Raw genomic sequence first — 26,940 nt, 5'->3', positions numbered from 1 at the left:
AACTGGTATGTACTGGGGATTTTTACCTTCCTCTGTATCAAGGTGTGTGGCCCTCTACCTGGGATCTCTTCAGGATATAATAACAAGCTTTTTATAAAACCAGAGCATTGGTTGCAATGGTTCCCCTGTTTTACCTGTGTCAGGTTAGGGTGTTATGTTTTCTGTTTTATCAGGGTTGACACTAATTTTACGAAGAGTTTGTAGATGTATAGGATGCTTTCAGTAGGGATGATCCTGCCTCCAGCAGGGGGCTGGAATAGATGACCTTTGGGGGTCTCTTTCTGCCCAACTTCACTATGATTCTGAGATTTGTCCCATATTCAGTGGTCTCCACGTCATTCTTCATTTCTTCTTTCCCAGTTAGTCTCTTAAAATAGGACTCAAGTGTGAAGGCCTCTACATAGGGCAGTATTTCCCTTAAATAAGAATTGGAATAGGTACTAGTTCAAGGTTCTTCTCAGGTTCCTTTAGCTATCCTTCATTGAGGAACCTTAATACTTAGGACCCATCACACCATCACAAACAGAAAGACTATTCATATAGTTTTCTAGCCCAACCCTTGAATATTTTACATTATTGTCTATTGGGTTTTTTTAAAACTGATAGTCTTTTCCCTCATGTTTAATTATAAGCATTTCCTAATCTCCTTCAGACCTTTACTTTCGTATATGGTATATCCTTAATTACACAGCTACAACATTTGAGTTTGATCATTTTTCCTGTGGTATTTTTATTACACTGTATTTTGCACCATCCTATTATGAAGCCACTGTTACATTCTTGCTTTCTCATTTTAGAGCCATGTATTATCAGCATGGAAGAAATGCAAAATCATGGAATTGAGCTGAATGAGCGATCAAAGGGAAAACGATATGTTAAACATGATGACTTTATTGAGTTTAAGTGCCAGTCAGGATACACACTTCAGGATGGGTTATCCCTTCCAGATTTTACTGTGCAGTGCAATTCAGGCAACATCGTGTATCCTCAGTGTGATAAAGGTAGCTGTTCCTTTCTTGAAGTATTGTTCCTTGGAGACATTTTGAACTGGTAGGAATGGGCAAACTTCAAACAGTAGATATGTCCTCATAGGCCTGAAATTTATTGTACTTACAAAAATATAAATATCAAAAGGTTATAGTGGATACCTAAAGTAAATTGCCTTAAGATAATATTATTCATTCACAGAATACAGTGATATAATAGATTGAATTAGCTAGTAGCATTGATACCTAAATTGGTTTATTTGAAAACCTGGAAAAACAGCACTTCATATTTGAAGAAAATTAAACTTTAAATGCAGCAATTCAGTCGGACAGCTTTGTGGATTTATAAGCTCTGCTTGTACACACAAGGCTCCAACATGTGGATTTGTGAACCTTGCTGAGGAGAGGCACTACTTACTCATTTATGGTAACTACAGACTTGATAAGTGGATAAATGGTACCAGAAAGTAAAATGTCTTTTGATTTTTCCACAAGTTCTTTCACAAAACCTTGGCAGTATTTTCAGGGTAGCTGAAGAGATCAAAAGGCATGAAGGCACCTTTCTATCTTCCCATGCTATGAGTCCTAAATGGAAAGATGGGGGAGGGGAAATAAATACTCCTGGTATAAATTAAAGCAATTTAAAGGGTTCTCCATACTATGCTAACAGAAGAAGTGTCAGAGGGTACCCACCACCCACTGAGAATCAGGTAGAGCTGCATACAGCCATTCTTCTTTAACTCTGGGATTGTCCATCAAAAGTTCCTATGTCACACTTGGGGTGCTCCTATGATCCTTTAAAGACTAATCTGCAAAGCTGCAGTAATTCAAAATGACTGTCCTAGGGGTAAAGAATGTGGCCTCTCGCATGAGGACTAGATATTAGAGTGACAAGAAGTTAAGTGGCCTCAGGATATGCTCCTTCACATGGCAATGCCCAAATATGAGGCTTACTATGCAAGGAAGACCCCAAATGAAAGACAGGTCTGGTCAAGTTGGATTGTCCCTTAGTTTGGTCCACATTACATTTTTTAGTTTTAGCAGGTTTTAGTGCTAGGTGAGTAACAATTTGGAGAGCTGCTCATGCCCACTGGTGCTCTCAAAAACAAGACAGAGATGTCAGTCCCCACAGAATGAATAATCTGCATCAGTCTTCAGAGATGTTTTTTCAAGTCTTATCCCCAGAAACAGTAAGGATTGTGGTTTACAAAATCACTCAGTGTTGGCCTAATTCTGTTCCCACTGTAGACCATGACACAACTCTATTAAATTCAATGCGGACAGAGATAGGTCACCACTGAGTATTTTTGTTTCCCTTTGGCCTTATCGTGACAACAATCAGATTGCTCTAGATTTTGCAGGCAAGGGTTCATCTGTTTCATCAACAGTACATGACAATATTCTAATTGTGGTGCATAAACAAGACTGAGGCTTCCTAAAGAATGGACCCCAAATAAGACTTCCAATGTAGAATAATTCCTGTACTGATGCTTACTACCTCTCCTTCCAGTTGGAAAGTTATCTGTCTGGAACTAGGAAGTAGGAAAGACCTGAAAGAAAACAAAAATACGAGACATGATTAAATGTTAAAGAGAAAATTTGATCTTGTACTCTAGTTAAACCTCAATTTTTTTTAAATGTTGTCAGAGCAGGAAATGATGTTACCAGCACATGCGCTGTAAGAAATTAATATCGTAATATAGTGATTTTGTTTTCTGTGTCCTGTGTTTATTTTAGATACATTCAGCTGTGGTCCTCCACCTTCTGTTCAAAATGGAGACCTCATTTCTGACCGACTAATAGCGTATTCATCAGGCTCTTCAGTAGAATACAAATGCAGAATGTTTTATACAATGACTGGATCCAGAACAGTGACGTGTAACCTGGGAAGGTGGACAGCCCTGCCTCTATGTTTAGGTCAGTGGTTCACAACCTTTTTAAGACTCAAGGCACCCTTTATTAGATGCAAAGCACCCTTTTATAAACTCCTGCTCTTAGCTTTCACTCATTTTTTGACTAGGGAAAAATAATAGAGAAATTCTTCTGTTCCAAGGACTTCAGAAAAACTATAACAAGTCAGAATGTTTCTGACACTATGAATTCCTAATAGAAATCTCAGTGTTTGTCTTCTGAATCAAGTGTATGTGTTTGCATAGTGCTAATATTACATGATACCCCATGGTACCCTTAATAACATCTTACAGCACCTCAGGGCACCTTGGTTGAGAGTGACTGATTTGGGTAAAACAAAATGATCTATAGGTGCAAATAAACATCACATTTTTGCCACCCTAACAATTTTTAGGGTGGCAAAAAGGGAAAGCCAACAGATGTCTTTCCCATTTGCTGCACCACAAATGCCCAAGTATGTGGCAAAAGGTGGTAATAGTTTCTGCCACCTTATTGTGGCAGATGTCTGTTGGCTCTCTTAAAGAGTGGTATATTACTGAAGGAAACTGATAAACAGTTAACATATTTCAACCCTGATGCAATGGCATTTAATTGGTAGGAAATGTGAATAAAAATTGCCTTATTTATGAGATTTGCTGAAAACACTGAAGTCTGTCTTTCGGTTATAATAAGGTTAGGGGTAAGAAGTCTTTTGGTGCCTGCTGTAGCACATTTATATCATATAGTTATCTCCAAACACTAGTACTATGTCAGTAATGGTGTACTTTTTGGTGTGGACTGAACTTTGGCTTTCTCATTGCCAAGTGTTGAAATTCTACAGAGAACTGATGCTACTTCACTGTGCTGGAAAATGAGCATGAAGGTTTAATGGAAACAAAGTACTCCAAACTTGCTTTTGAATTTCTGTAGCAAAATAATAACACTTTTACTCATGAGTGTTTAAGAAATGAGCCTCCTATTATAGGTGTTAGATATGTAATACACCTGCTGAGTAAAATTAAGTTGTAGCAGAATGGGGCTTCTGACAAGAGAAAATCATAGTCTAAGAGGAACTTCAGCATGTACTAAGCCCTGGTAACTGCACGGCAGCCTAAAGGAGGATTCTCAAATTTGTATGGGGGACTCTAAGGTATTTTCAACCCTTAATAATCAATAAAACTTAGTTAGATTTTGCTTAATATTTGTTTCATTTTCAGTTTTAGCTTCTGTATGTATTCTCATTATATCACTGTTAATGTTTGTTTTCTATCAGAAAAAGCATGTCGGCAGCCACAACCCATAGAAAATGGAGAGATTCTCAGCGTAGAAAATGGGACTCTACGAAGGGAGCAGTTGGGAGCAGTGATTTACATGAATGGTGCTAAATTAAAGTTCACTTGTCATGCTGGCTTTTTGTTACGTGGAACATCAGAGATAACTTGTAATAAGGGAATATGGACCTCTGCTCCAACATGCATTGGTAATTTGACAGCATAAAATGTTTAACAATAGTTAATTAGGAGAGAAGTCAGCAATTAAAAACCAGAGGCTAAATTACAAAAATGCTAAATCTTTGTTTCCTGAGGGTCTTTAGAAAAAAGTGGATTGGGCAAAGTCTTCAGCTTTTTTAAAAGCAGGTTTGGGTTTCAAAATAAGTTTTCCAATTGAGACTCGGAGGATCTGGATTTTATTTTCTCACTCTGCCATAAGCATATTGGGTGACCTTGAGCAAGAATCTTAAATCTGGGCCTTAATAACTCCTCTGTAAATCAGGACAAGAGTGTTGCCTCACTTCCAAGAAGTGGTGTGAGGATAAATCCATTACTGATTATGGTCTACATTCCTATGATGGCAGTGGTACCTGTACCTGCATACCTAGAGGAAAAAATGTCATCACCACAATTATGGGCTTATTAGAAAGTAGGGATCTCATGAGAAGGGATCCTGGTTTTCTTTGATAACAAAAATTCCCCAATTTTCCAGGTTAAAAAATTAACCCAAAGTCCACTTTTTTCCATGATTAGACTGAAACACCTCTCTCTCTTTCTGTCTCTCTCTTGTGGTGTTTCATTTTAATCATGGGAAAATGTGGATTTTGAGTCACTATTTTTTAATTTGAGAATTGGGGATCTTTTTTTATCAGAGAAAACCAGGATTCCTGCTCATGAGGTCATCTTAATATATATCAAATGAGTTATGACATGGTTTGCTGTTGTGCTTTCGAGTAATGCAATTTCAGGATAGTGAGAATAATAATTCAGCGCTATCTTAATGCATGTATTAAGATGACCTGATCAGGTCCCTACTTTCTTGTAAGCCTATAATCAGTAAAGCCACCTTTCCTCTAGGTACACATGTATATATTTCTATATATTAAAGCTCCATTATATATAATCAGGTCATCTATATCAAAACTCCATGTGGAGAGGCTGGAAACTGAATGCAGAACCATATATATGGAAAGCCTTCCCTAGACTACAGAGTTGCATTTCTCCCAACATCAGTGGAAATGAACATGTCTACATGGATATATAAAGAAATTACTTTTAGATTGACCTAACTTGTGTTTGGTCAGGATGTCATTCTCCCACTGTAGTTGGCTTTGGTGAGGCTGCAGCTGGAGTACTGCATCCAATTCTGGGCTCCACAATTCAAGAAAGATGTTGAGAAGCTTGAGAGAGTCCAGAGGAGAGCCACGCATTTGATCAGAGGGCAAGAGAATAGGCCTTAGAGAGGCTGAGAGCCATGGAGGCTCAGGGGTGACCTGGTGGCTGCCTATAAGTGCATAAGGGGAGTGCATCAGGATCTGGGGGAACGTCTGTTCACCAGAGCACCCTGAGGGATAACAAGGACCAGCGGTCATAAACTCCTCCAAGACCGTTTTAGGCTGGACATAAGGAAAAACTTCTTTACTGTCCGAGCCCCCAAGGCCTGGAATAGACTCCCTCCAGAAGTAGTGCAGACACCTACTCTGGATTCATTCAAGAAATGTTTGGATGCTTATCTTGCTGGGATCCTTTGACCCTATCTGACTTCCTGCCCCTGGGGCAGGGGGCTGGACTTGATCTTCAAGGTCCTTTCCAGCCCTAATGTCTATAAAATCTATGAAATACCTAATCATACAGGTGTTCAGGAAGGTTAAATCCAACAAAAAATGGCAGGCCCGATCTAAGTTAGTTCACTTGAGGAGGTGAATGAATTTATTTCAGTTACAGGTTAACCCAATCTATCAAATACTGGTATGCATTAAGAGTACAGCTGAGAAGCTGGGAAATCCTAGCTGCTTAGCCCAACCCAAGGGCTGTGCTTTTCCTATCCTCCTGATTCTGACTGGGCTGTTCTTAGCTCCTCCAACTTTCTCACCTCCAAGAGGTCAATCCTTCTAAGGACGCTACATCACCCCTCCTAATCCTGCTTTCCCTCAGCACACCTTCTAGACCCTGCAATCCCACCTCCTTCTTCCCCTACCCTAAATTACTTACTCCACTCCCATGACTGACAAATACCTGTGCACGCTGCCTCTGGTCTATATTCATGAGGCTTAAATTGAGCCTTGTGAAGGTAGACTGAGCATGGAAAATGAACGTAAACACCCCATAAGTGGTAGAGAAGCAACTAAAATGCAGGCCTAAAAGAGAGGAAGATGCTAAATTTCAACAACAGCTGAATACCTAGGTCAGGATTTAAGGCCATGGCAAATTCATTTTTTCCATAGGTTGACCTTTATTTAAATTAGCTGTAATAGGTATCTATGTACCATGCTACAAAAGATTTAATTAAATTTTCAGTTATAACAGGCTTGTGCTCATTTTAATCTGGTTTGTGAATCCTTACAGAAATGCCATGCGGAAGTGTTCCCAGCATTCTTAATGGTTTCCCAGAAGGCAGACTAAAGGATCATTATAAGCCTGGTGAAACAGTACATTACCAGTGTCAAGAAGGTTTTAATATTACCGGAACACCAAACATTATATGTAAGGCGGGGAATTGGACCAAATCACCTACATGCGAAGGTATAGCGTGCAGTTTATTTCAAGAAATGAACAAATCCTTTTTAATAGCATTAGTATTATGGATACAGAAATACCAAGTTGAGGAATTGGAAATATAAAAACAATGGATGACTTTAATTTAGAACAGATGCTGACAAATTTTGCTTCTGGTTGTTGAGTGGCCACCTGAGGAAGCATTATTTAACTGAAAATGTTTTCTGATGCAGGAACAGGAAGTAGCCCACTCAAAGACAGCTAACTGATGGCTAAGCTACCACAGATTAATTTTCATTTTCTACATGGAAAGAGCATACACACAGGCTATCACCATGGAGCAGCTGATACACTTTAAAACAACAACCTTGTTTACCTCACCTACAGAAAGCATGTGTTCAAATTGGAGTGCCCAGCGGAGAGCAACAAAATTGGTTAAGGGACTGGGGCACATGACTTACGAGGAGAGACTGAGGGAATTGGGCGTTAGTCTGGAAAAGAGAAGACTGGGTGGGGGGAGGGGAGATTTAATGACCGCCTTCAACCAGGTTTCAAAGAGGATGGAGCTAGACTGTTCTCAGTGGTGCCAGATGACAGAACAAGGAGCAATAGTCTCAAGTTGTACCAAAGGAAGTTTAGGTCAGATATTAGAAAAAAAACCACATTCTTAGGAGGAGGGTAGTAAAGCACTGAAACAAGCTATCTAGAGAGGTTGTCGAGTCTCCATCCTTCGAGGTTTTTCAGACCCAGCTAGATAATGTTTTGACTGGGATGCAGGTAGGGATGGTCCCGCTTTGAGCAGGAGGTAGACTAGATTAGCGGTTTTCAACCTTTTGCACCTTATGTCCCACCAACCATTTTGTTAAAAAACCCTGGTCCCACCATGATGAAAACAAAACCCCACTTTTTCCAAGATGTATATTTTTATGTTTATGTGCATTTTAGTGTTACATTAATCATTAATAGAAATTTTTAAGGGCATTAAAAGTCCTGCTTACATGACCTTCATGTCCCACTGGTTGAGAAACACTGGACTAGATGACCTCCTGAGGTCTGTTCCAACCCTAATTTTCTGTGATTCTATGATTCTGAGATTCTCCCAGTAACCTTCTGGCAAGCTGATGTTATTCAATTTTGTCCCAAAATTTATGTGAATGCAGACTTGCCATTTAGCACTTCTTGACCTGACCTTCTTGACTTTTAGCACTTCTTGACCATTTAGCACTTCTTGGCCCTACTGACTGAACTGAAATAATTGAGTCATGCTTACTGTTATCTCAGTGCTGACATGCTAGTTGGATAGCAGCTTCCTGTTATAATTTACTAGTGACAGAGTGAACATGAATCTCTTCAGATAGATTTTCAACTGGAGGGCTAATAGAATATAGTAACTTTCTAGCATACTAACTAATCTTTAATTTCTTTTTGGAGATGCATGTAAAGCATCCCCAGAGATTATGAAGAAAAATAATATACAACTAAGATGGAAGAGTAAAGACAAATTAACGCCTAACTCTGAAGACTTTATTGAATTTTACTGTAAACTTGGATATGTGCGTGATCCAACATCTTCTGAATTTAGAGTGCAGTGTTTAGAAGGGAGACTGCAATATCCCAAATGTATTAGGAGGTCTGGTGAGTATTCCTAGTTTAAATTAAGTAATGATTGATTGCTGCCTATTTGGTTTCTATTTTAACTGAGGACTTTAGTCAAGCATGTAGCAAGCCATGATGAATGGAAAAAATTAGAAATTGCTTAATTCATGGTCCTGAGCATGTACTCTCAATCCAAATCCTCATGCTCTTTTTTACAGGTAAACAACTGCCTAAGTAAATATTTTCTGAATTTTTTCAGCTGAAAAGTACAAACTCTGCTTTAAGATGGCTGTTGGTCAATCTGTCAATTGCTAAGGGAAGATCAAGGTGAAAATGTAACTGCATGGGACCTGCAGGGTGATGTATATGGGTTTACGAAGTCAAGTCTAGGAGTGGGCAAACTGTCAAGTTCTGTCTAGAAGCAACAAAGTCTAGAAGCTGAAGACCTGAGTACTGTGCACTCAGAGAAACAGGAAAGGTGATAAGAGCAGCTGGCCTTGTAACTGTGAAGCCCACTATAAAGCTCAACATAAAGCCCTGCTGCCTTTAATCATGTCTTCTTATTGCAGTTAAGAAGTGACTTTCAAACACAGAGGCATCAAGTACATGGGGGCCTGAGGGCCCTGGCCCCCCTCGGGAAAAGGGCTGTTAGGGCCCAAACCTAAGGAGTATTAGTTAAAGTACCCCCACCATTTTGATGCATGAGGACACTGAATACATGAGACACCAAGACTGCTAATTAGCACACTCCAGACTCAATTAATCAAGTCTGCTCCAAAACGCTGTAATTACAGCACATTGGAGCAGGCATCCTGCACATGGTTTCCACATGTCCATTATCTTAGGCTCCCCCTGACAAAAATAACAGTTGGTGCCTACATTTATATAGAATAAGGGCCCTTATGATTCTGTTTTTATTTGATATACCCTTCTGTCTCAGCATCTCCAACAACAAAGTGGAGATGATATTAATGTCTTGCCTTATAGGAGTATTGTGAAAATAATTTCCTTAAGCATTATGATTGCCTCATACATCAGTCTGGCTTTCCATCACCACAGAGTAAGCACCTAGAAAAATTATTTCCATTTGAACTGGCCATCCTCCTGTATGTCTGAAAATCAACACTGATTCAGGATTCAGAACAGCAAAAATCAAATTCTTATTGAGTTGAAGTTTTTGTCATCAATTTTTACTGTTTATGTTGACATTTTGAATATGCTGACCAAACTATGTATCTTTCGTGTGGACTGGGTGCTGGTTTGCAACCTTCATTTGAGGCTAGCTTTTATGGATTGTGGAAGGACAGCACCTGTTTTAAATGCGCTTATGTATCTTTTCAGAAATGTCATGTGGAAGGGCACCTGCCATCTCCAATGCCATCATAGAAGGCAGAGAGAAGGAAAGCTATCACCCTGGTGAAACAGTGCTTTATCAATGCCAGTCAAATTTTAGAATTGTTGGGTCACCAACTGTAACATGCAACAGAGGACTGTGGACCAAGCTACCTGAATGCAAAAGTATGAGGTGTCTTGATTTAAGAATATTTAACCAGCATTCATTATGAATATCATGTTATTTGTTGATACTTGAGCAGCAGTTGTTTTGTTTGGTGGCTTGATCAGCAAGTCAAAGAGCCAGAGACCAGAAACTACAGTATAGTTTACTGGAATTAATAGTAGCAGGTGGTTTTCTACTAGGGAGAAGTACTTCAAACTGCCCTAGATAGCACACACATTGGAAGGTCATCCCTCTCTGCCAAGTACCATCTAAATTAGGCAAATGTAACAATTTGCAGAGTTCTAACAGCTTTCTGTACAACATCCAGATACACAGTAAATGCAGGAACTGTTTGTAACCTGATAGAACCTAGTCCTTACACACTGAGTCTGTACAAGATCCTGCCTATACAGTAGCTTGATACTAGTGCACAGTAGTGTCACGAGGCAAAAAAACATGATGTGATGTTATTACACAGAAGTATTAAGCTACTGCGCAGCAGCATCACAAAAAAGGCATTTGCTGGTGCTACTGTGCTGTAACTCGGGTTACTGTACATATATTTAGTACTTGCATTTACTTAGTACAAGTACAGCTACTTGATGGGAAACTAGTGCTTTTTGGTTCCACATTCATCCATCTGAAATAAGCACCATATCTGTGTTGTGGTAACTCCCTGGAACCCCTGTCATAGTACCATTTTTGTTTGAGTTTGTTTTGAATTGTTTAAATGTTTCCACATCTTGCTTTTCATTCCGATGAGCATCATCCACAAGATTTGGTAGCCTGGTTTAGAGTTTTCTGCTAAACAGCATTTCTACTGGGTCACGCCATGTTTCATGGGTGTTGCCCTGTAATTTAAGAGTGACAGGTAAACATCGGTGTGTGTGTGTAGCTTATTTCCAACAATTCCTTCACTATGTGTACTCCATTTTCCACGAGACCATTGGATTGTGGGTGTTTAGGACGTGAAGTGTTGTGACAGAATCCATATTTGTTTGCAAACTCTTTAAACTCAAGACAATTGAATTGAGGTCTATTGTCTGTTCTCACAATTTGTGGAATCCCATGTCTAGCAAAAATCAGTTTGATGTGAGTTATGACATGGCTTGCTATTGTGCTTTTGAGCAGTGCAATTTCAGGATAGTGAGAATAATAATCCAGCACTAATACATATTTTTTCCTGCATGTATGAATAAGTCAATGCCCACTTGATACCACAGAGCTATGGGGCTCATCCATGACCATCAAGGGCTCTTTTCTTTGTGCTGATCTGTGCTTTAGGCACATTGTACAAGCCTTTACAGCATCTGTGTCATTATTTATGTTAGACCAATATAGAGCACCCCTTGCTCTCCTTTTGCATTTTTCAATGCCTAGATGCCCCCCCCCCCCCCCCAGATTCTGCTTGACATGTCTTTCTTTAGCACTGCTGGAACAACAGGTCATGATGCTTTGAACAAAATGCCATCCAGTACTGAAAGCTCTCCCTTAAACTGAGAGTAGGGGCTAGGTATATGTTTTTCAGGCCACCCCTGAAAATAACTGTTATCACTTTTACAATGTCCTGAGAAGTAGGTTCTGCAATTAGTGCCCACATTTTACCTGTGACAGAAATCGCTCTTTTAATTAGATTAACATGTAGTATGTCTGAGTCTGGAATCCTGTCATTTTCCATTGTGTCTTATGGTCTGGACAACGTATCTGCATTAAGTAGATTTTTTTCTGGTGTGTACTGTATGTCTAGATCATACCTTGCAGTTGAAAGAAAAGTCTTTGTAATCTGAGTGGCATGTCTGACAACCCTTTCTTTGCTATAGTTACCAAAGGTTTATAATCAGTTTCAGCTATCACAGCCTTCCCATAGATGAATGTATGGACTTTCCTACAGCTATATACCAGGGCTAAACTTTCTTTCTCCTTCTGTGCACATAGACATTCTGACTTAGAGTGTGTCCTAGATACATATGCTTCTGGTCTCCATATGTGGATCCCCATGGTTTTGAAGCAAAGCTGCTCCAATGCTGCCTTTAGAAGCATCTGTTGACATCTTTTTAAATTAAGTTTTTAAATTTAAGTTCAGTTTTTAAATTCAGCTTCATGTTCACATGTCTACTAAGCATTCTTTTGTAGGAATGATCTAAGATGTTTGGTCTGCTCTGCTAAGTTAGGTAGATATTTCCCTACAATATTGATCATTCCCAGTAATCTTTATACTCTTTCCTTATTTGTAGGGGGTGGCATGTTTGTAATGGCTTTAACCCTTGCAGGATCAATTTGCACCCCTTTCTCAAAGAGCCTTTCTCCCAGATGTCTTTATTTTTTTTACTCTGAATTTGTATTTTTTTTTGTTCTGTTTCAGACCTGCTCTGCAAGTTCTTTCTAGCACTTTTTTTAGCCTCAAGTCATGTTCTTCCATAGTATTTCCCCAAACTAATGCATCATTAATATGAACCATACTTCCATCAAGACCTTAAATTGTTGCACCTTTCTGTAAAATACTTCATATGCAGAATGGTCCACAAGGAAGCCTACAAAAGCAATAGGTTCTTAAGGGCTTATTGAAGGTACATAATCTAGCACTATTCTTTTCTCAGGCAACTTGTCAAAACCCAGAAGAGGCATCCAAAATAGAGAAATATTTAGCTTCTAACATGTTGCCATAAACCTCTTCCCTGATGGGAATGGGAAAATGCTCCCTTTTGAATCTCAAGGATCCATCTTTTCTTTTTATTATGTCTGACCAGTAAATGCACTGAAGCAACTGGTTGCTCTACTTTTTCTATTATGCCCATGTTAACTAATCTGTCTGGCTGCATATACATGCTACAAAATTTGATGTTTACAGCTCTGCAACTGCATTTTCCTTTTTCAGTTTCTCCCTTAATACAAGGGGAACATTTCTTGGAGCATGTATGGTGGGAGTATTTGGTTCTCTTAATTCTATCTTGTACTCAGTTGACAGTTTCCCTATGCCTTGAAGCACACCTTAAATTTCTTCTTCTATGTTCTTGCTTCCTAGTCTCTCAATGGCATCCATTTTTCTTGATCAAACCTAGAGTTTTACAAATTTGTAACCCAGTAATTGGCACTAGCTTTCCTAGGACTGTTACAAACTGAATTTTTACTATATTACCTTTGTGTCTAACATGCAGTACACAGACACCCTTGTTTGCAATCAAGTTTCCATTATACGCTGTAAGCAATGTTCCCTCTAAGGTGAAGCGATCTATAAGTGCCCCACTTCAGTCCGTGAGCGTGCTGCTTTGGTCCATAAGAATGCTGCTTTGGTCTATTCCTGAATTGGTCCTGCTTCCCCCTTTAATATTTAATATTAATCTCTATACTAAATGAATTTTTTAATATTTGTCTCAGTCTATTTATTATCTTGTTAGATGTTTTTCTTTAAAGGCTCAATTCTGCTTTTAATTTGCATTGTTGTAAATAATAGAAGAAACTAGCTGTAATACTAACATGCTACCTTGTAATCATGTTGATGTGGCCAGGATTAAGACTTAATTAATACTTAAATACGGGCAAGCATTTCAGTTCTCTGTCTTCAGTTACCAAAGAGCTGACTTTGTCTCCAGTGTCTTTGTTACATGAAGTGTGTGTACCTCCCTGTCATGTCTCTTGGACCCACATGCAGGCTGCACTCTGCCTGCTCTCAGCCTCTGTGCCTCACTGCACCCACCATGGAGGGAAGGACTGGGGCCCTCCACAGATCAGGGCCTGCTGGCAGTTCACCCTCCAGCTGTGGGAGAGACAGGTAGGCTCCACAAGCGGGGAAGAAAAAAAAAGGATCAGGCCCCTTACTGCCTTTTTTTTTTTTTTTTTTTTGGCAGAGCTTGCCTGTGTAAGCTGCCACTGGGCCAAGTGGCCCTTAAGCTGTTGGGGGGCTTCCTTCCCTCTGCAGCAGCAGTGCCCCCTGCTCCTAACTATGCGGGTGCTTCCCCACCTCACAGGTAGCACCCACTGCACCAAACTTTCCCCATACCCACATGCTAGAAACTTGCAGGCACTGCTCCCTAGTGAACTCAGGGAAGAGTTCGATCCAGAGGTGCTGCCTGCGAGCTGGGGTAGTACCCACACAGCTACCACCCCACCTGGGCAGCCTTCAGGAGGTGGTGCTGCTACAGAGGGAAGATCTGCCCCCCCCCCCCCCCCCCCACACACACACACACACACACACAGCTCAGGGGCCTCTTGAAGCTTGCAAAGGCAGGCTCTGCCAAAAACAAAAAAGTGGCAAGGGGCCTGATTGCTTTTTTTTTTTTTCTTGCAGATCCTGCTTGCTTCTTTTGTGCCTCTGGGGTGAGCTGCCAGACAGTTCTGAGTTGCAGGGGGCCTCAGTCCTTCCCTCCATGGCAGCAGTGCCCCCTTGGTGGCACCCACCCATTTGTAGCTCACCCTGGTGGTCCCAGAGGGCACCGCCACCCTGGAGGGAAAGACTGGGGCCCTTGCAGCTCAGGGGCCACTTGGCCCACTGGCAGCTCACCCCCTGGCTGTGGGAGGCACAGGCAGGCTCTGCGAGGCAAAAAAAGGATTTGTGACAGTGACAGACGCCCCTAAATTGAAATGGTGGGTTTTTAATCATTGCAATTAAAAACCCACCATTTCAATTTAGGGGACTAAACTCCTGTCACATGTACAAGCACTCTTAGCCTACTGATCTGCTGCTTCCTCCTGCAATGCCCGGGCAAATATAACAATTTATACATAACACCCTTAAAGGGAACAGAGGGGGTTCAGTCGGGGGAGTTTTCAGCCCCCCTAGAGGGTGGGGTTAAAGTATTGGAGCCTCAAGAACAAGCTCCCTCTGCTGCCTTTCCCCACTCCCATTCTGAAAACAGCAAGCACTGTAAGAGAGCTGTGGTCATTGCTATGGGAACTTGGCTGCAGTCTCCCAGCCCACAGCTAGATTCCCCTACCCCCTGAAACAAACAGTGAACTTCTGTTTGGTCTGACATAACATTGTAACTAAAAACACTTTGCAGAAAACATTCTGAGTTACAGCTGGGCTGTACTTCTGTCTGCATCCTAAGGCCCTTACTTCTTCTTTTACTTCATTCCATATATTTGGGTCATAATCTTTATATTATTTAAAGAAATGTAAAGTGTTTTCTGAAATTATGGTGTTTCTTAGAATTATTGAACAACCGGCACATTCATGCACATTTTCTGTTTTCAGGCACAATGTGTGGAGGTCCACCCATAGTTGCTAATGCCAATGTTGTAGGAAAGAGGAACCAGAGGTATCAGACTGGTGAACGAGTACAGTATGAGTGTCAGGAACATTTTGAAATCATGCCATCAAGTTACATAGTTTGTGCAAATGGAGAATGGTCACAACCTCCAGTTTGTAAAGGTAAGGTTTTGATTAGATGAGGATTAGTTTGTTAAAATTACATTATATTTCTAAAGACAGAGGGCTATCAAGAAGAAATATTACAGCTAATTAGGGCCCTATTTCTGCATTTATCCACTAAAGGTAAAAAAAAAAAAGCCCAAATGTTACAAATATTAAATATTTGTCTATATGTAATATAGAATAGTCTATATTACATATCTATATGTAATATAGGATCATAGAATGCTAGAAAATTAGGGTTGGAAGGGACCTCAGGAGGTCACCTAGTCCAACTCCCTGCTCAAAGCAGGACAATTGCCAACTGGGTCATCCCAGCCAAGACTTTGTCTAGCCGGGCCTTAAAAACCTTGAGGGATGGAGATTCCACAGTCTTTCTGGGCAATCTGTTTCAGTGCTTTACTACCCTCCTCATGACTGAGTTTTTTTCCTAATATCTAACCTTAATTTCCTGTGCTGCAACTTGAGACTGTATTTCAAATGTCTTCAGGACAGCAAGAGTAAATTCAAATATTCAGAAAGCTCAAATACAAAGATGAAAATGTCTTATAATTAAAATATGTACATAGGATCACATACACAAGATAAGTATAAATGAACTCTAGACCAGATTCTGGCATGTTTACACACGGATAGTACCTTACTCTGAAAAGTCAATGAGATTTCTCATAGACTCAGGTAATACTAATTGTAAAGTTATTGACTTTATTGCTGGGGTCATTTGACCCCAGCATCCTTTCCTGCCTATGGCAGGGGGTCAGACTAGATGATCTGCTTAGGTCCCTTCTGACCCTAACAACTATGAAACTATGAAAATATGACTTTTGACTCTATGAGATTATAAAGTAGAAGCATACGGCTTGTACTGTATTCAAAGAAGTGTATACCATGCAAGTGGTAATGTTGATAGCTGCTGACAGATATGGGGAGAACCCCCCCCCACACTACCAGAAGAGGCAGCACATTTAATTTGACCTGGCTCCACAGCATCGGTATAGATCACATGCTTCATCAGGACTTTATGGTGCCTGAATCTAATAGCTGATACAATCAGCTATTAGATAAAAAAACCCAAAAAAGCCCTGCTGGAATTCCCAATCTTATACAAATTTTGGGTGGCCAGATTAAACTAATGTGATGCCACTTCTGGGCATTCACTGGTCTCAGCATGGAGGTGCGCAAGTTTAAAGAAAAAAGTTCTGGTTGGGGGTTGATGTCTGTAAGCAGTCTGTGTCCTTTCTCTCACCTCACCAGAAATATAAATGCTGATTACATGAGGACATAGAAGGGAATTTAATAAAGGTTTTTCCTATCAATAGCTAAAACTCTCCATGTTTCTTTTCAGCTATGACATGTGGCCCTGCACCAGTGATTGCAAATGGTGGGATTATGGGTTTTGGAAAGCAAAGATATTTTCCTGGTGAGAGAGTGCGCTACCGATGCCATGACGGTCTGAGTCTTATCGGGCTACAGATAATAACTTGTAAGGATGGGATATGGTCACAACCACCAGAATGCAAAGGTATTTTGCCTTCATATTTATATATAATCTAATACTTTTTAACATCTTCGTCAATGATGTAGACATTGGTGTCAGAAGCAGGCTGGCCAAGTTTGCTGATGACCAAACTCTGGGGTAAAGCATCCACACCTGAGGACAGGAGGGTGATCCAGGCAGATCTTGACAGGCTCATGAAGTGGGCGGATGAGAACCTGATGGTGTACAACACCAAAAAATGCAAGGTTCCCTGCCTTGGGAGGAAAAACCTGCAGCATGTTTATAGGCTTGGCAGTGCTATGCTGGTTAGCACTACAAATGAAAGGGACTTGGGGTTCATGATTGACTGCCACATGAACATGAGCCTTTAATGTGGTGCTGCAGCTAGTAAAGCAAGCAAAATGCTGGCTTGCATCCATAGATGCTTCTCAAGCAAATCCCGGGATGTCATTCTTCCATTGTACTCAGCCTTGGTGAGGCCGCAGCTGGAGTATTGTGTCCAGTTTTGGGCTCCACAATTCAAAAAAGATGTGGAGAAGCTTGAGAGAGTGCAGAGGAGAGCCACGCACATGGTCAGAGGTCAGGAAAACAGAACTTATGATGAGAGGCTGAGAGACAATGGGACTCTTCAGCCTGGAAAAGCACAGGCTCAGGCGTGATCTGGTGGCCACCTATAAGTTTATCAGGGGTGTTCACCAGGATCTGGGGGAACATCTGTTCACCACAGCGCCCCAAGGGATGACAAGATCAAACAGTTACAAACTCCGCCATGACCAATTAAAGCTGGACATAAGGAAGAACTTCTTTACTGTCCGAGCCCCCAAGGTTTGGAATAGACTGCCGCTGGAGGTGGTTCAAGCACTTACTTTGAACGCCTTCAAGACACATTTGGATGTTTATCTTGCTGGGATCCTATGATCCCTGCTGACTTCCTGCCCCTGGGGCAGGGGGCTGGACTCGATGATTCTCCAGGGTCCCTTCCAGCCCGAATGTCTATGAAATAATAGTGAAGATATAGGCCATGTACAGGAGTTACATTTCTATCAGAAGAGGCACTGCTCTCCTGGAAGAAATTTCCTGTGTACAAGTGTCCATTCAGTTTTTCATGGAGGAAACTTGCCCATCCATAACAAAGAACTCCCAAGCTGAGACCTTGCAAGAGTATTTCTCTCACTAGAATGAACACCTACATGATTCTGCTTGATTCAGCCTTAATTGGGAGGAGTCAAGCAGAAATTCTTCTGTGCCTTCACCAGGCAGAAAGGACTTTGGTCTCAGGAATAGAGGAGCTGTTTCCTCTCAGCTTAACCCCTGCAGATCAAGGGAGGACTTGAGCTTCTGCTGCCCTCTTCAAACCTTCCTGAGACCAGTCTGGGAAAGCTGCAGGGATATTTTCCCACACCTGGACTCCTCCTCCTTATAGGAAGTGGTACACCTCAAATTTGGTACAGATTGTGCTTGGTGGCTTTCATAGGGGGCTATTTGGAAATGGGATTCTTCCCTTCCTGCGTACAGGAGATTTGCCGAAGGAGCTTGCCTTTTATGAGCTTGAGAGATGTAACAGCAATGTAATAGTTCTTGATCTCTTTTGTTTGGCTATCTTTTATCTCCTGTGTTTCTAAAAAGAACATTTTGGAGATTTGTGAGAACAGTGATGGGGAAGCCAAAGAACATCTTTATCTAAGATTATAACAGCCGGTGACTTTTTAAAAACCTTGATTATATAAACAGTAGAAACAAATAGTGAAAGCAAAAAGCTATGTGGCTTTCCCAGGAGCTGAACATGAAACACTTGTCACTGACAAAAAACACTGTGTCACCTGAGACTGAAATCTCCTTTCCATTGGGTTACATATGTAGGACTAGCTATCTGTCTTCCACCTTGAGGAGGGCATGCTTGATGGCCCAGTGTAAGACAAACCTGTTCCACATTTTGTCACAAGGTCAAGTGTCCAAATTCAATGTGATGCATGCCTGGACCAGGAAGTGGAAGAGTTGGAGGGTGTCAGAGGACTTGGCCCTGTGAGCCAATTTCTGTCAGTTTACTGAGTCTCAGAGAGTGACTTAACTAGTTAAGGTTGAGAACCTCTTTCTGTTTAAAGGCTGAATCTTCCAAGTGATCTATAATTAACTCATTTACTGTTACATTGATCCATTTGTTTGGTCTCATGGCGGTGTAGGGTAGAACTAGTGATCCAGATGTGGGGTCAGTTGTGCAAAGCATTCTTGATATTGACAAATTCTTCTTCAAACTTTTTCTTGTGTAGATCTAAGTATTAACTCATGGGACTGATGGTACTTAAACCACTCTTTGGAAGGCACGCCAACAGTTAGCCATATACCCTCACCATGTCCCCGTCTGATCCTTATCAGCTGCTCTGTTTTCTGATCCCTGCTCTGTTTGTCTCCTCCCTGGTGCGCCACATGCCACACACAGACAGGGATAGGGTACCACGTCTGCCTCATATTCTCCCTCCTGCCCCTCTGGGAAGCCCTGTTCCCATTTCTCTGCTCTTTTTTCAGGATATGGGGGTATTCTAAAGGTTAATACAACTTTAAATCTCTAAAAAACATTAACATTTGAAATTTAAAGATATGGTTTATGTCACCCTTACATTGGATGGAGGGGCTAGCTACAGTGGGCTGGTTATAGTCACAGAGCTGGAGGGCCTGGCTGAAATAAGGATAAGGAATATGGCTGGGGAAGTCAACGAGAAAGTAGCTCAGGGCCTAATTTAGAATGTAGTTTGGGCTACACAAGGAAGTGCACAGCAGCAAAGAACATCAGGCAATAAGCAGCAATTTTTTTACCTGCCTATACAGGGCATATGGCTCAAGCACAGAAAGGAAGGGTGAGATGAAAATGTTGGAGTAGTTTTCCCGTTATAGGATCATAGGAAAGTATGGCTGGAAGGGATCTCACAAGGTCATCTAGTCCAACCCTCTGCTCAAGGCAGAATCATCCCTGACTAAACCACCCCAGACAAGTGTCTGTTTTGAAAGTTTCCAAAGATGGAGATTCCACAGCTTCTCTAACTAGTCTGTTCCAATACTTAAGCACCCTCATAGTCAGGAAGTTCCTCCTAAATTTCCCCTGCTGCAGCTTGTGCCTGTTGCTCCTTGTCCTTTCTCCTGCAGCCACAGAAAAAAATCCCATCTTCATCCTGTCTGTAATCACCATCCAAGTATTTGAAGACTGTTTTCAAATCCCCCCTCAGTCTTCTCTTCTTCAGACTGAACAAGACTACTTCTTTCAGCCTTTCCTCAGTCTTGTCTCCCAGTCCTTGACCATTTTTTTTTGCTCTTTGTTGGACTCTTTCTAAACTGCCCATGTCCTTCTTGAAGTGTGGGGCCCATGAGGCTGCCTCAGTGCTGAACAGAGCAGAAGAATCAGTTCCCTTGATGTATTTGGTTTAGGGCAAGGCTTTCCAACTTCTAAGTGGTTGTAGGCTGCATACCACGTGGGCTATATCAGCTGTATCAGCATGGGCCACAGGCCACATATGTCATGTGCATGCCCCACACTGCACTCTGCTGTATGGGAACTCCAGTCCCCCAAGCTCTTGGGCCATGGGCTCCTTTACTGCATCATACCATGGGAAGGGACAAGAAGTCAGAGAAGGGAGGGGGAGCCCAGAAACCCATGCTGCTCCTGCAGCCAGAGTAATGAGGGTAGCAGTGGCTGTGCAGGAGCCTGGGGACCACAAACTAACTCCTTATGGGCCCTATGCAGCCAGTGGGCCACCAGTTGGACAGCCCTGTTTTAGGGAATAGTGAGCTAGAGACTGCAAAAGGAGAAACACACACCAGTCTCTCTCATATGGTTAAAGTTGCTGTATCCAACATGGAATGAAATGGTTAAGATTTGGGGCTATACACTGTGTCTTATGTCCCTTACCACCTAGCTCAGCCACGGTGCAGTTCACACATTTAAAAATATTACTATTACCCTCATAACTAAGTGGACAAAAGAGTGGAGGAGCAGCTGGCCATCACATATGAACTATGTAGCCTAGGGGAGAGAGAACTAGTATAGGAGAACTGTATTCTATGCCTGGCTCTGTTGCTAGCCTGCAGGGTCACCTTAGGTAAGTTAAGTCCCCAAACTCCTCTGACTGTGAAGAGGGTAAATGATGTACAGTGCTATAGACAAGCTGAATATTATTACATAGCAAAGTGAGCATCTTTTCTACAAACCACCTGGAACTCAACTCAAACTCATTTGGCCCCACAGTCCAGATCTAGAACACAATAAAAGATATCACATTTATCCAAAGAACCTGGCAATTCATATAACAAGCATTTATCATCCTTGCAAGAACTCTGAATATATTTACTAAGAAACCTTTATTACTACAGTTAGGATGGCCTTTTGTTTTCTTGTGACCTTCCAGGATATTAAGTTCAGTGAAGTTCACGCTTCTGAAATCCAGAAACAAATATGTAAGGTACATGCCAGTGCAATTTGAGTTCCATTTTCTATGAGCAGTGATCCAACACATACATGAACACGGTTCTTACCAAGACAACATTTGTTCCAAATTTACCCATCCCTAAACTCACAGAGCAGTCAAACCATTTCACGGCTGACAATCCCTTGGCAAGAAGTCCCCCATGCCTGCTATTGACATAACCTACAAGAAGTCAGCATTGAAACAAAGTATATGGGATCTTTCTAAGCATATTTTCACTTCTTTAAACACACAGATGGGAAGGCTCTAGTCAAAGCACTACCAAGTCACCACAGCTAATTCCTCCCATTCTTCCTCCCCAGTTCTGTACAGCTCCATAGTAAGTGCAAGTGGGATGTTTGTAGGTAATTCCAAGTCTTTAAGCAGCACCAGGGAGATGAGTTAAATTTGCATTAGTTTGTATCTTGACTCCTCATGTCTCTCATGTTCTGCCCTCCTACCAGGGAATTAGGGCTCACTGGAAGGGTCTGTTAAAAGAGCCTAAGCAATCACTGGGTTACTTTAACAACATAATAACAAAACAGTTTATTATGATCAGTGAAAAGCTAACTTGATTAAAAATGGCAAAATTGCAGGTATTGTGAAAAGCCAGATCATTTGGTCTGGTTTCATGGAGCAGAGTAGATTTACAGCACTCTGCTGTAACATCAGTGAGTTAAAAGTATTTGAGTAATTATTATATTACCACAATTTATTTTTATTAGGGGATGGGCATCGAGTTGGACACTATTGGGTGTTGTCTGAAGACAGATCAAAATGATATCTGATCTGATATCTGAGCATTTAAGTTGTTGTTAAATATCTCTTCCTGGATCTATTTCCTTTCCAATACTTCCTTTCAGAGGCTTCTGGAAAATGTGGAACTCCCCCTCCTATTGATAATGGAGATATCACTTCTTTTCTGTTGAAAGAATATGAATCAGATTCTCAGGTAGAATACAAATGTCAACATTTCTACGTAATGGAGGGAAATAACATTCTTACATGCGTCTTAGGCCAGTGGACAGACCCACCAATTTGTTTAGGTAACTATGATTTTTTTTTCTCATGACAGGAGATTCAGATGTGTTATATCACTTATGTAGGAGTTTTGGTTGTGCTAGGCTGTAGTTATGCTAAGCTATATTAAGCTATGATGTTGAAAAGCAGTCTGGGAGAAAGGGGGGCTCATGACTACTGGACATTGGCAATGCATAGGAGGTACACACGGGTGCATGTGCTGATTGGCTGCTGCCACTGCTGCCTGCGACATCTGCAGGCAGTCACCACCCACCACCCTGCCTTTCCGGCAACACCACAAGTGGCATCTAGGAGTGGGCACTGATCACTGGTTGGCATTAGCCTCCTCCCCGCCCCACTGCTGTAGCTGCCTGCAGCCAGTCCCTGCTTACCACCACCATGCCCCCACTGCCACTGCCACCTGCAGGTAGTCACCGTGCCCCATGGGAGGCATGAGGCATTCATGTTGCTGGATGACCCAGTAAGAAAGTAAAAATAAATAAAAATACACTAATAAGTATAAAGCCACTGAAGGGGGTATGGAAACAGCAGCTAAACATTTGAGGACAAATATAAAAAGTAAAAGAGCTTGCTAATGAAACAAAATAACAAGAACCAAAATGCAGGTGCATAACTTTGGCAAACAAAACAAGTAGAGATGACCATCTTGACAGAGAGAGAGATAAGAACTGGTATGAGACAGGGGGTATGCAAATACAAATACAGGGGTTGGGAGATCTCAGGGACCATGAATAACGGACCGGATCTCTACCTGTCAAGGACAAGATTCACTAAGTTGGGCTGACTATTATTTAGACCAACTGGTATACTGTCCAGTGACAATAAAACTTTCTAAGCTTTCAACACTGAACACTTACCTGAGTTGTGTTTTCTATATCACCTTTGGCATCCAGAAGACAGCTTGCTAACGTCAGCCTTCTAAAACACACAAACTCCATCAGCCTGTATATTAAAAGCAACAGCAACTACATACCACCCAAGAAAACACACATCAACTAAAAAAAAAAATTCTTTAACCTTTCTGAATTAAAAAAGTAAATAAATAAATTGGTAGAGTATGAAGGTACAGAGAGGGCTTAGTGAAGAAACAATTACTATCCCAACCATCTAAAACCTCCTAATAATGAAACTGAATAAGTATACTCAAAATACCCTGCCTTTCTTAATTAATACCTTATTGGCTAAGGTTTGTTTAGTTTATTAAAAATGTGGTCAAATGTAACTAGACATTTTGTCACTCGACATTTCTATAAGAACAAAGGAAAATTTTGTATGCAACTATGTAAAACATCGGGTGACAGGGTTTCTATGAATTATGTGGTCAGAATTTTGTTTCACAATGGCAGACCTACATATAAAAAAATTAATTACATTTCCTTTTTCCAGAGCCCTGTACAGTATCTGAAGAAGAGATGGAGAAAAATAATATTGTGCTGAGTGGGGAAAAGAAATTGTATTCTTTAGCTGGAGAAGCTATTGAATTTGAATGTAAAACTGGATACAAGAGGGATCCAACATCTCCTGCACTTAGAGCACAGTGTTTCGAGGGGAAATTACAATATCCTAGATGTAAAATAGGTAAGTGATATCCAGTTTAGCCACAATATTGTTAAGACATACACTCAAATCAGTTTATTTGGTGTTTCCACTAAAGAAGTCCAGACTATAGAGACATTAAGTGTATGATGCAATGACTGTACAAAACAAATGCAATATCTGCTGGAATCCAGAGTGAGAGATCTTCTCATGGCAATCCAGAATATCTCAAGATAAATTATACTTTGTGTCAAAAAGCAGATAGGGAAAATTATATGGGAAACAGACTGAAAAGGGTATGAATTTCTGTTCTAGAAGGTCACCTTAGACCATCCCTTGCCAATGTTAACAGTACAGCATAAATCCTGGTAAAATGTAGTAACATGAATTAAATCAGAGTGGGTTTTTTTGTCCAGATAAAAAGTTTTTTAAAAAGGTAAAATTGATTGAATTGCTTTCAGGGGCTAACTTTGTACTATTACTTTTTCTAGATTGTGTTGCCATCTGCTTTTCAATTAAAAGTTCAATAGAACTCAACTCAAGGACCAGATCTTTGGCCCTAGCTATTGTCCCTTTATACCACTCTAATGATCAAAGGGATAAAGATTCCCTCCTGGCCTATCCTGTGCTTGTCCACAAGGATACCTGGGGGTGAGGGTAGTGATTCTCCACTGATTCTCAGGGCCCTGTTGTATTTGAACTAGGCACAAGTTAGAGTGGCCTGTGATATCAGTAATTTATGCAGGAGTCATTTGATTCCTTAAATTACCCCAAGGTGTGAAGGAGGTGCAAGGGAACTTTAAGGCCTTTCTCTCCTGTATATATGGGGATGATGCCCCAAGTGTATATTTTCAAACAGAAAAGCAAATTCTCTCTCTGTTACAGAGCCATCATTTGCTGTGGGTTCTGTGTAACAGCTTCACAAGTGTTAGAGGAGTAACTGATTTTTTTTCTCTCTCTTTATTCAACAGGCTCTTGAACAGAATAAAAGACCCATCTCAAAACTATTTTAACCAGTATCTGATAAGCAAACCATTAATCAATTATTTGTAGCATTCATAGAGTCATAAATAAATAGGACTGGAAGGGACCTCAAGAGGTCATGTAGTCCAATCCCATGCCTGAGGCAGGATCATCCCTATCCAAACCATCCCATACAACCATAATCTAACTCTACGTAAAACTATCTTCAACCCTGACACAACACAGACCTAACACCCTAACCTGCCACAGATAAAGCATGGGAACCACAGCAGCCAATGTCCTGCTTCTATGAAATGTTGTCAATATACACGCTCAAGAAGCCCCACGCTGTTTCCTTTTTTATTGGGATTTTTACTTTGGTTACAATAGATGTTTCTTGGTTTACACAACTGTTTATTCCTCACTTTGTTTTCTTATACAATTTTAAAGCAATTTTTAAGCAAAGTCAATTAAAACAAATTCAGTTTAGAAGCAAAGTCAATTAGAACAAAACCTGAATTGGACATATGGAGTCAGTCTTCAGATGGGGTAATTTAATTAAATTAAGTTTAAGCCACAACAGTTCACACTGCCCAAGGATCTAACCTTTTTGTGACATTTACTTTCTTATTTCCAAAGTAATGTTTCATGAGTCTTGACAAATCACTACTTAGATGCCTGTAGAAAGCAAACCTACAAGGAGCAGTCATTCTTTTCAGGGCTGGAATTACCTTTATATCATAAGCAAGTCCCAGATAAGACATCAAATACAGAACCTGGGGCTAAAAGAGAACATAATAGTTCCACAGCAGGCCTGCCTACCGTCAAGAAGCCCCTAGTATCTACCAGTATTAGATTAAAATGTGGCCAAGCCAGGCCTTCTTTCAGAGAACTGGCCTAAAGGTGTAGTTACACCTCACAATTAGCATGTGCTAACTTTAAAGACTGTTAGCTGGTGTTAATGTAATATCTATTATCTCCATATTGCATTCTTCAAAGTGATTTTAGATGTATCTGATGAAGTACATGGCTGCTTATAATCAGAAGTATTTTGTAATGTCCTGGTGCAAGCAGAGTCTTGTTCAAACCACGTGTGGATTTGCCTGAGACAGGTTCTTTCTCAACTCCAAACCAAAAACTCTCTGGAAATGCCTACTTCACTTTCATGTACAGAAGGAATAAAGCCTTAAATATGAAATTTCACTTCAGGTGCATTAGAGTTTGCATTAGAGTCTTGGATCTGAACATGGTTTTGGATCTGAACATATGGTTTTGTTTAGCAGTATAATAGTTCTGCTTACGTGTCTTCTTGAAGGGTTACAGCTCTGGATGATGGAAAGTAATGAAAGGAGAGGATTCTCAGAACTTCTCCATAATCTTCTTCCTTTTAAAATCATGTCTTTCAATACTGTATCTGCCACCATGAATCATGCCAACATTTTACCTTGCTCAGGTTTCTAAACTAGCTACCTAGATTTATTTATTTCTTTTTCAAATATAGAAATAAATTCTTAATAATGCAAAGCATTCACTTCAGAGTGTGAAGCCTTGTGCTTCCTTACTTGTGACATCTATATTTATATTGAAATCTCCTCAAAACAGGGACTTTATACAGTGCCGGTTGTGGGGTGGGGAAAGAAAAGGTGAAAGTGAAAAGAAATTAAATCTAATAAAATTTGGAAAATACTATTTGGGGTTGAAATTCATAATATGCCAGTAATAGAATCCACTATACTAAAGTCCTCCAAGTTATAAGGGTGAAAATTAAAGGTGGCTGAGTTGAGCCCTAAATATTTGCCATCCTTTTTGTTTGTTTTGAGGAAAGGCTCCTGCCATGTGCTTCATTCTCATTCAGTGCAAATGGCCTTCCCCTCTTTCTCCTCATTGATTGAATACCTAGTAGATGAACAACTAGCTAGTTGAGTGCATGGGGGATATGGTGGGTGAGGGGCACTGCACCTCCAAGCCAGGATGAGTAGATACACAGCCCTGGAGCCTTCAGGACCAGGTGGGGTATAACCAGCCACCTCCTTGATTGGGGAACAAGGACCTTTGAATTTTACAGCCTGGGAAGGGTGTGTGGCATCAGCAGCATCACAGGTCATCTGCTGAAAGCCCCTAGGAATT

General features: G+C 40.8%; 1 protein-coding gene across 2 annotated transcripts in view; it reads left to right on the top strand.

The window, feature by feature from the left end:
* The window catches only part of LOC109283397 (complement factor H), a 55,066-nt gene extending 29,050 nt beyond the window's left edge, over nt 1-26,016 (top strand). For both annotated transcript variants that reach the window (XM_019488398.2, XM_019488400.2), the window contains exons 6-16: nt 798-1,001; nt 2,724-2,903; nt 4,150-4,356; nt 6,713-6,889; nt 8,294-8,497; nt 9,800-9,976; nt 15,148-15,324; nt 16,670-16,846; nt 22,137-22,319; nt 23,701-23,892; nt 24,822-26,016. In XM_019488398.2, coding sequence (XP_019343943.2) covers nt 798-1,001; nt 2,724-2,903; nt 4,150-4,356; nt 6,713-6,889; nt 8,294-8,497; nt 9,800-9,976; nt 15,148-15,324; nt 16,670-16,846; nt 22,137-22,319; nt 23,701-23,892; nt 24,822-24,829 — 1,886 coding nt within the window. In that variant the 3' untranslated portion in view covers nt 24,830-26,016. The remainder of the gene's footprint in view (nt 1-797; nt 1,002-2,723; nt 2,904-4,149; nt 4,357-6,712; nt 6,890-8,293; nt 8,498-9,799; nt 9,977-15,147; nt 15,325-16,669; nt 16,847-22,136; nt 22,320-23,700; nt 23,893-24,821) is intronic.
* The last annotated feature ends 924 nt before the right edge of the window (nt 26,017-26,940 follow it).

Source organism: Alligator mississippiensis, chromosome 5 (genome assembly GCF_030867095.1).
Source record: "Alligator mississippiensis isolate rAllMis1 chromosome 5, rAllMis1, whole genome shotgun sequence".
NCBI lineage: Eukaryota > Metazoa > Chordata > Crocodylia > Alligatoridae > Alligator > Alligator mississippiensis.
This window is presented reverse-complemented; position numbering and strand designations above follow the sequence as displayed.